Genomic DNA, 10,689 nt, shown 5'->3' on the forward strand with positions numbered 1-10,689 from the left:
AACCTCTACCCTAGAGGATATTATCACCATGATTGTGTGAAGGATTAGTTTTTACAGTTGACCAGTGGAGCCCTTGGGTGAAAGCAAATCATACATGAATGCAGTAGCTGTGGACCCACACAGCCTGACCTGCAGGAATCTCCTGCTTCACAGTCCCCCCTCCCCCCTCACTCCCTGAGGAGTCACCCACAACAGCCCGGGCTCGAAGGAAAACAACTAGGAAACAGGGGCCTTTCACACCTCACCTCACAGAAGGCCCTCCTAGAGTGGAACGAGCCGAGGAGACCCTAAGATGAAGAAACACCACAAAGACACAAACCTGAGATCGCGTTCGTCACGGACATCAGTGGTGAGTGGAGAGCAGGGGTCACTCCCCAGACGGTGTGGTAGCCCACAAGGCCAGCCAAGCCAAAAGTGGTCACCATCTGAGAAAAGGCCAAATTGGGAGACACAATGCCCAAACCCATCAAAGTAGTGAGACCTAGAGAGAGAAGGTAGAGTGTCATCAGACGTCCGATCAGCTCGATGAGATACAAAGCACACACAGCCACGACACAAACCAACACGTGGGATAGTGAGTGCTTTCAAAGCCCACTCCCTTGCCAATAATGAATACGGATTTTAGATAGTTCATGTTTAAGAAGTGGGGAGGGGAGGGACTCAGGTATATAGGGACAAAACCCAACTCCATCAGCACCACCACACCAGCACTGTGCAGAGATCTGGTAGTATTTATGAATCACCCTGATAACAATTTGGCATTTTCTCCTGGCAGCTTGTCCTCGTCCCTACTTTGACTTTCACTGACAATGCCACATGTGTCTACACGAGCCTTCTTATTCCAGAATTATGGGTCTGCAAAGGATCTACCAAGCTATTTGCTACTTGGGTAAGACGTAACCTTTTTAAGACAGGACTTTTACAAAGCCAATTTTATGTCACTCGCACATTTGGCCAAGGAAGAAGGGTTTTCAAAGAGGAGGAAGGATTTCATTCACTCCAGCACCTCCCCAAAACATATGGCTTCCACCCACCCGGGAGAGAAGTTTTGCAATTGCTCCTGAATCTGGACTGGACTGCTGGCCTAACAGTCAGCTCCAGCCAGGTTTCACAAAGAAAAAGGGGGAGAAAATACGAATTAATTTAAGAATGTGCAGCATACAAACAGTCTGCTCGGAGCACACATCTTTAATTATCGCCCTCCTTAATAGCAAACATGTGGACAGCTGTTCTGCAACTGAATGAAGAAAGGGTTACCAAGTGGTCAATAAAAACATGATCATAGCAAGTGACCTTAAGCTTGAACTTAACCTTCCTGAACAAGTGATCTTCTCTCCATGATCTGAATGATCACTTTACAAGTGGCAGAGTTGGAACATCTAAGAACTGGCATTAATTTTGCTGTAAAATACCCAATAAGATTGTAGTCTTCCTTTATATATTCCGATCTACATTTAATATTTCCAGGGTTCCAAACCACAGCCTGTGAACCACCTGAAGGAGCAGTTAGACAGAATCTTTTAAGAACTTGAGAAGCAGTATAGAATTCTAATTTAAAATACATTTTCTTAAGCCAGACTTCCTGGTTCAAATCCCGTGTCTACTGTAAGCTCACTGTATCATCTCTGGCTTAATCTCCCTGTACTTTAGTGTCTTCATTCATAAAATTATTAAACCTCTTTCTTCATCTGTTAAATGAAAACAATAGAGTTGTTGTGGTGAAGTGTCACTCCCAATGCACAGCAGAATGAAGCACTGCCAGGCTCAGTCCTGTGCCTTCTTCACAATTGTCCCTATGCCCACTGTGACAGTCACTATGTCAGTCCATCTCCTCAAGTCTCCTCGAGGGTCTTCCTCATTTCCACTACCCCTCCACCAAACACGATGTCCTTCTCCAGGGACTGGTCCCTCCTCACATGTCCAAAGTACACGAGACAAACTCTCACCATCCTTGCTTCTAAAGAGCATTCTAGCTGTACTTCTTCCAAGACAGATGTGTTTTCTTTCAGCAGCAGACAGGGCATTCAATACTCTTTGTCGCCAGCAGAAAATAACAATACCCCACCTGATTGAGTTCTTATGAGGAATACATGGACTGATGCATGTGACGATCTTAGCACAATGCCTAGCATGAGGAGCCTTGGTTGTGCAGTGAGTTAAGAACGCAACCACTAACCAAGAAGTTGGAGGTTCAAATTCACCAGCCACGTACTGGGGAGAAAGACGTGGCCATCAGCGTCCACGCTGTAGATTGACAGTACTGAAAGTCCTACAGGGCAATTCTGCTCTAGCCTCAAGTCTGGTTATGAGTCGGGATGGACTTGGTGGCAACAGGCTTAGGTTTGGTTTTGGTCAAAAAACTTACTGCTATCAAGCTGATTCCAACTCATGGAAACTTCACAGGGCAGAGGGTTTCTGAGGCCATCAATCCCCACTGGACCAGAAAATAGCATCTTTTTCCCTTGGAGCAGCTGGTGGTGCAGTTAGCAGCCCAACACTTCTCACTGGGCCACCAGCACTTCTTTTGATTTGGAGGCACTCAGTAAATGCTAGCTAGTATTACCCCCAGAGGGGCCCTGGCGACCTAGTGCTGGTAACTGCAACGTCAGCCAGTCAAAGCCACCAGGAGCTCCAAGGGAGAGAAATGGACCTTTCTCCTCCTGTAGAGAGTTACAGTCTCAGAAACCCACAGGGGCAGTTCTACCCTGTTCTACAGGGTCGCTGTGAGCCGGCATCAACTCGGTGGTAGTGAATTTGCTTTTTTGTTTTTTTTAATTATCATCACATTAGTCAAGGAGAGTAGATTATCAAAATCTGCTGTTTGGTGTGTGAGGCATCTGAGATAGTAATCACTCACCTTAAGGGTTTCTTAGCAAATATTTAATAAAATAATGTCTTCGAAAATATCTTCAATAATATCAAATGTGCTCTATCTATAGTCTTACAGGTGAAAGGCATAGGGTAAAAAGAAAAATGTCAAAAGAACAAAGCATTGAAAGAATGATAGTCAAAGAGATCCTAGTGCATATACAAGTAAAACATTTGTTTCCAAAGGAGTAAGTCTTGTTTTCAGAGACTTGGTGCTGTCAGGGAAGCACTGAGCTGCTAACAACCAAGGTCAGTGATTCAAAGCAACCACCTACTCTGCAGGAGACAGATACGGCTATCTGTTTCTGTAAGTTTATAGCCTGGGAAACCCTACAACAAAGGGTCCCTAGGAGTCCAAGCCTTTTTAATTTTTCAATATAAAGGAGAACATTCCTGGTAAAGAAAAACAAATAAAAAGCCATCTTTTATTCATTGCAATATACCATTCTCACGTCTATTAAAACACAATACACCACGGCTCAACAAACATTAAGAGAAACCTAAAAATATAAACCGGACATCTCGCCCCCAGTGAGCCAATATTAACTCACAGTGACCCCCCTGTGGGTTTCTGAGACAGTAACTGTTAATGGGAGCAGAATGCCCTCTTTCTCCCATGGAGCTGCTGGTGGTTTGGAACTGCCGACCATGTAGAGGCCAGCCCACCTCTTCACTCCTACACCACCAGGCCTCCTGGCCTCACTATTATTCTCGCAGCGTCCCAGAGGTGCAGTGGGCCACCCGCTGGGCTGCTACCTGCAAACTCAACAGTTCATAAACACTAGCCACTCGACGAGGAAAAGATGACTTGACTTTTTACTTCTGTAAAGAACAGTCTCAGAAACCCGTGGGCCAGTTGTACTCTGTGCTCTAGGGTCACTGAGTCAGCATCAACTCAATGGCACGGAGTTCTGAGTCAGTCTTACTGACCTATGAATTTCAAGAAGAAGGGGAAATCAAAATCTACTGATAACTGCTCCAGTGCAATTCAATATGCAGTTTCTGTCTGTTTGTCTTCTTAAATAAGTAAGTGCAAGTAGGGACACTACACCAACAATTCACAATGTTCACAGCTAGAGGCTTGTGAAGTCATCTTGCTGAGATTTGCTCTTTATTCAAGGAGAATTACATATTTAGCTTTAAAACATCTGGGCTCCCATGGGATCTGGAGACTGCTGAGACTACAAGAATTCTGTGTGCCTGGTTCTGGGCCTTAATTCTTTAAAATTTCTGTTTTGTTTTGGCTGTAAGCAGATCTAAACATTTTTAATTTATTCTATGAGAGAAAAAATATTTAAAATTAAAGAACCCTATTTCAGGCTGTAACAATTCATGAATAAAATAAGTATTTGTCCCTGTTTTACAATAATTCTTCACGTGTTTTCATGAGGATTTTTCCCCCCAGTTCTGTTACACGATAAAGACAGAGGTGAGATTTAGAATGTTGGATATTTCTTACTATTTGAGTAATGCAGACTGCTGATCAAACATTCTGGAGTTGTAGTATCTGAGTGTTTATTCTTCAAGTAAACCCTGGCTTCCCACTCTTACCCAACAAAAACAACACCAGCAAAAAAAAAAAAAATCTTCCTATGTGCACTGCTATCAGCATATGCCATGCACATCATTCAATAGGTTTGATGTAGATTTTAAAAATTAATAACTATTTTTAGATGTTCTTACAATAGATTATTACTGCCTGCATGTTGTTTCATGTGCATTTATTCTAGTGTTTCGCATATCTGCTCTTAGATCAAGCCATCAATTCCACAGCAGAGATAAGTACTAGATCATTTCTATCATGCGGTTATGAGGGTGGGGGGAGAAGGGGGAGGAAAGGAGCTGATACCAAGGGCTTAAGAGAAAGTAAATGTCTAGAAAAGAATGAAGGCAACATGCACAAACATGCCTGATTCAACTGATGCATGGATTATGATAAGAGTTGTACAAGCCCCCAATAAATTTTTTTTAAAAAAGAATGAAAGAAAATCTATCTTCTTAAGCCCAATTACTCATAAAGTCCAAAGATGGACGGCAACATTCCAATTACTAATTATGGCAATTACTATATGTGTAGTTACACAATTTCAGGTCCACTTGATAAAAGAATAAAGGGGTGGAGTTTAGCCTGTCAATCAGGTCACAGTCTGATGATCCCTCCTTGTTGCTTCTCATGAGGATTCTGGGAACTCTCTCTCTCTGCTTCACATTCCTGTTGACAAGCCACACAGTACCATGCTGATGGCAGCCAAAGCCCTGGAGATGCGTCCACTGCCATTGGATCCACAAGACTTTCCACCCACCGGACGGTAATCTTCCTGCATTCGGCATCATTGCATGTGCTGTGTGAGTCTGAAGAGGGACTCATGGACTAATATCAGACTTATGGACTTGATCTGGACTGGCCTGGGATGTTTTATTGATGCATAATTACTTCTTGATATGAAGTACTCTTACACATGAGTGTCTATAAATTTGTTTCTCTAGTCAACCCAGTCTAACACACGCTATTACTTGCAAATTCAAATACTCAGGGCTAACCCCTAAGAAGCAGGACCCTCACCTGCTGTGTATGCAGAAGCTGTGGTCATTGTTTTCCTGAAAGGAGTTATAGTAGCAGCTTTTTCAGCTTCCAGCTCAGCCACTGTCTTCTGTTTCGCTGGGGCACCTTGTGGAATATTCTTCGGTGTAGGAGCTGGGAAAATTACATGGCCATCCTAACAAAATTAGAAGATAATAGTTTGTTTGTTTTTTTAATCCAATCCCCAAATTTAGAAAACGAGACTAACTAATCTACTGAAAAAACCTTGGCCTTTTAAAAGTAAGTTTGTGCTGCATGTACCTATGTAGGTGTGTCATATATATGTGTCTTCAACACATATGGAAAAACACAGATGAAATCCTCAAAGGGAGGATGGGCTGGAGTAACTGATTTTCTACCTGATTCAATTCTGTTGTGTTTTGTTTTTATTTCTGTACTCAAAGCTGCATGTATTTTGGAGGGAGTCATGTGGGTACATAAACCTTTGTAACATGTTTCTATCTTTTGTTGACATTTTTACTGGCAACAATTGCACATATAATACTCTACTGGAATATGTCCAATCCACAGCAGGTTTCCACCATGGGCAGAAATCCTCACACAAACTGGCTTGGAAACAGAGGAAGAAATGGCTCTTTACTTACCTTCATCACGACAGTTCCTCTGATGACGTGGCCCATTGTCCCAAAGTCAAAGTCATCCTTCACTTCAAAATAGAAATTATCTTTGTCAGGGCTGATAGCCTTTAGGAGTTTGGTGATGTTGTTGGAATACAGGGTGCTTGCCTGAGTGGCCATGCGACTGGGAAGGTCTGTGTAGCCTATATGAGTAATGCCCTAAGTGAACACAAAACCAGTTAGAAAAGCCCATCACCCTATGCTCACATCCTCCCTGAGGTCATTCGCCCCGTCAGGAGAGGTGTGAAATCAAACTTTCATATAACAGAAATAGGCAAACAGCACAGAAACAGAAAGGGAGCTTTAAATAAAGCAATTTTTATTTTTAAACATTATGAACCTCAAGTTTACACACACACACCAACCCCAAAAGAAGCAGGAACTGGCCCATGGGTAGGACTTATTTTGCTATACCTTGTGAACATAAAGTTCTCCTGGCTTGGTGGTTTCAAAGTTTCCACCTGCTTCAGCAGCTAAATCCACAACGACTGAGCCTTCCTTCATTGATTCAATCATCTCTTTACGAAATAAAACAGGAGCCTTTTTCCCTATTAGAAAAATCAAAGAAAACAACACAAGTCATATCATAGTTTTTTAAAGGCCTATGTTCTTCCTTGAGTCCCGGTGGCACAGTGGTTAAACTTAACTGCAAGCTTAGTGGTTTGAACCCACCAACCGCTCCACAGGAGAAAGATGGGGCAGCTGCCCCCAGACATGTTTGCAGCCTTGGCAACCCTAATGTTCTGTGGGATCACTATGGGTCAGAACTGACTCATTGACAGAGGATGCCGTTTCAGGCACAGTTTTCCAATTACAACAGTCAGAAACATAGCATTTAAAATGTTAACCTTTTCTACGAGACCTAGTTAGTCCACAGCACAAGTGAGATAGGTCGTTCTCCTAAGGGACAGCCATGGGATGGGATGCAGAGGGGAGCCATTCAGCTAGTGAGGTGGGCTTCTCAGCACTGCTCTTCCTAAGTGGTCCCATAACCAGCACCACTCACAAGGAGAGAAACTTTTGAATCTTTGCTCACCAAAATGCATCTTGTGAAAAACAAGAAGGAAACTTGGTCCTCCTCAAACTCTGACAATTCATAAAGGTCACAAATGTCAAGGGTAAGTTCAATAGTGATTTATGAATTACAAAATAGTGTTTCCAACTATCTTCTCAAATGCTACCAACATTTCCAAAGCGTTCCAGTAATCTACCTTAATTGATACAGGATCACTTCAAGCAGAAAGACAAGAAAGTTCCATGAAAGAAAAACAGCGGGCTCCCACAGCTCCTGTCCTTTCATGTTTCTGCTCATAGTTAGTCTGGCCCTGGTGAGCCAGGCCTGTGCTTAATGTTGGGAAAGTGAAATTAAAAGACATGGAATGTTTCCAATAACCTTTTAAAGTCCTCCCATATAACAGTAAACAGGAAAGATCCCGTTTTCATGGTGCAGTCTCCTTAGGAGATAATGCACATTTTGAAAAGTTGTCTTTAAGAAGTTCACTGACTCTTACATAGAACGTCAAACGTCCACCACCAGGATTTTTCAAGCTAAAATATATCAACCTGTTACATGGGGGGGTGGGGGGGCTCAGACCCTCATGAATAGTATTGTACTCAAATTCCATCAACCATTGGAATACCTTACCCAGAAGAAGAAGACACACTTGTGAGGTCGGCAGTTTGAAAAGAGAGTTACTAGCCTGAAGTCTTCAACTCCCTGCTTACAGACTCTTAGTGAAAACATTGTCAACTTGATAAGTGAAAATCAATGAAAAATAAAATTCACACTATAATCGTCCACTTTAATTCCACTTGACTAGAATACAGAAGACTGATCAAAGAAAGGTAATCTTTATTTGTAGCGCCCGTGGATGGGAGGGACTGTACAGACATAAAGTAGGGTGCTAATTTGTAAAGTGGGGTATTTATTTATAAAGTGGATATTTATTTATAATGTGGGGTATTTATTTATAGAGTGTCTTCTTCTTTCTTGACACAGCCTATATGCTTCCAGTCCAAAGCCCAAGTCTCCTGAACATCTCTGAGGACCTTCCTCCCTGGGCTGGGGCACTCTTTGCAGCATCACTCTGACTGGAGCCCTCAGGCGCCTTCTGCTGCAGTTGGGTTGTCTGCCACCTGGCTTTTGTTAAGATGCTCTCTCTTGTTCTCTCCTCTGTGTCTCCACTAATGAGCAAGAGACACTTTCCTCTAGAACCAGACACCTAGTCATGCTAGTTTCACCATTTCTCAGGAATGTCGGAAAGCATTTATTTCCCCAGTCCTACCTAAACCCTGCCACCCAATAAAGCTACCTGGAAGGCTAACTAAACTCCAGCTTGGGCTTGTGAGGAAGCAAACCGCGTACAACTGAGGTCTCCTCCTACAATCCAGGTCGTACGGCCCAGCTCTGCAGTGACTGAAAGCCATGATCCCACAGCTGCATCCACAAAGCACAGCAAATGTAAAGTGTGAGCCTGTCCGCTCCAGGTGACTGCCATCACTCCTCTTCTGATGCGGAGCCTCTCTTCCACTCTCCAGCCTCTTTCCTGAGCCTTCCCTTTACTTGGACCCTTTTCTTAGACGAATGAGCCTGGAGCCATGCTTGGCCATTGTGTTAGTCCGGGTAGACTAAAGAAACAAATTTATAGACACTCATGTATAAGAAAGAGTTTTGGGAGGGAGGGGAAAAATGAGGACCTAATGTCGGGGGTTTAAGTGGAGAGAAAATGTTTTGAGAATGATGTACAAATGCGCTTTACACAATTGATGTGTGTATGGATTGAGGTAACAGTTGTATGAGCCCCTAATAAAATGTTTTAAAAAAAAGAGAGAGAAATTAAGTGCATATGAAGGAGATCAGAGTAACCCAACAAATGCACATGTAATTGCAAATAGAAAAAAAAAAAGAGCTTTATATAAAGAGTAATTGTACATTAAGAAAACATCCCAGCCCAGTCCAGATCAAGTCCGTAAGTCCGTTATTAGCCCATATGTCTGATCTGATATTAGCCCATATATCCGATACCAATCTATAAAGTCATCTTCAGACTCATGAACATATTCAATGACGCCAAATGCAGGAAGATCACAGGCCAGTGGGTGGGAAGTCTTGTGAATCCAGTGGTGTTGTGAGCCTCTCAGCATGGGTCTCCACATGGCTCCTCCAGCTCAGGGCACACACAGAGTTCCATATGTCTTGTCAGCTGCAATGTCTCCCAGGGAGTGAGCCAGCATCCTGCCTCAAGCGAGCTATTTATCTCCTTAGCACCTCCAAAGGAGGTCATCAAGTTGCAACCTGATTAACTCCAGGTTAAACTCCACCCCTTCACTCTTAATCCTCACAAATTAACAAGAGATTATATAACTACCACAGCCATATCCAAATTAGACCTAGGTCCACACCCTGTGACTTCCAAGTGCACCAACAGAGGGGACATCAACCTCACAAATGCTGATTTGCTATCCAACTTTTCATACTTTCCAAATTCTGGATTCCCTCTCTCTTCTGAGACACAGATAAAGATCAGTCCTCAGCCTATAATGCTGCTACAGGGTTAAGAGGACAGCAAGGGGACAAAACTATTGAGGCTCCACAGAAAACCCGCAACACATAACCTCTCTATTTTCTCTGATTTTACTCATTTGGCCTTCATGCGTAATCATTGTACAATGGCTAATCCAACATTTACAACATGCACATTTACATATTAACAAAGATAACATGAGTATTCTGTCCATGTTAAGAGGGGGGAAGTCAACTCGCACTAATGGTGACCCCATGTAGGTCAGAAAAAACTGCACTATATGATTTGGCTCATTTTTGTTAAGTACAACACCAGACCTTTTTTCCAAAGCCCCTCTGGGTAGACCCCAACCTTTCAGGTCCAGTGCGGTAACCATTTGATCATTGTCACCCTGCAATTTAAATGCTTTGGAAAGGAGAGCATATTCTTTCAGAGTCACTTCTTTAGGGTACAGGTAAGTGACTAGAGAAAGCCACTATGCAGCTAAGTTTAACAAAATTTACCTAAGTTACAGAGGAATACATAAAGTCATGGAAACTATTTATGATCATGTATTATAAGTAAACAAGCAAGCAACAAAACAATGTATATACAGGATGTTCCTATTCTGTAATTTACATATATAAATTTATACCTATGTATATGTGTACATTTTACATGAGTATATATAATATACAAAAGGTATCTATACTTACATATAATGTATAAAAATCTATTGTCATCAAGCCTTTAAGACCCCAGACCTTATACCTTTTGATAGCCAGACTCCATCAGCTTTCTTCCCCATATTTGCTTATGCACCCATTTGTCTTCAGTGATCGTATCAGGGAGGTGAGCACACAATGATATGATTTTTTGTTCTTTGACGCCAGATAACTGATCCCTTCATCACCTCATTATCACACAGGCTGATGTGCTCTTCCATGTGGGCTTTGTTGCTTCTGAGCTAGATGGTCGCTTGTTTACCTTCAAGCTTTTAAGACCCTAACCGCTATATCTTTTGATAGCTGGGCACCACCAGCTTTCTTCACATTTGCTTATTCACCTGCTTTGTCTTCAGCGGTTGTGTCGGGAAGGT

The 10,689-nt window shown here is 42.5% G+C and overlaps 1 protein-coding gene across 2 annotated transcripts in view; it reads right to left on the minus strand.

Annotated features, from left to right (window-relative positions):
- The window catches only part of NNT (nicotinamide nucleotide transhydrogenase), a 110,821-nt gene that overhangs the window by 53,753 nt on the left and 46,379 nt on the right, over nucleotides 1-10,689 (minus strand). For both annotated transcript variants that reach the window (XM_030888865.2, XM_045285358.1), the window contains 4 exons: nucleotides 6,502-6,635; nucleotides 6,055-6,246; nucleotides 5,432-5,585; nucleotides 320-481 (listed from right to left, as the gene is read on the minus strand). In XM_030888865.2, coding sequence (XP_030744725.1) covers nucleotides 320-481; nucleotides 5,432-5,585; nucleotides 6,055-6,246; nucleotides 6,502-6,635 — 642 coding nt within the window. The remainder of the gene's footprint in view (nucleotides 1-319; nucleotides 482-5,431; nucleotides 5,586-6,054; nucleotides 6,247-6,501; nucleotides 6,636-10,689) is intronic.

This window comes from Echinops telfairi, unplaced genomic scaffold (genome assembly GCF_000313985.2).
Source record: "Echinops telfairi isolate 266 unplaced genomic scaffold, ASM31398v2 ScPeMD7_7469;HRSCAF=8507_1, whole genome shotgun sequence".
In the NCBI taxonomy this organism is placed as follows: Eukaryota; Metazoa; Chordata; class Mammalia; order Afrosoricida; family Tenrecidae; genus Echinops; species Echinops telfairi.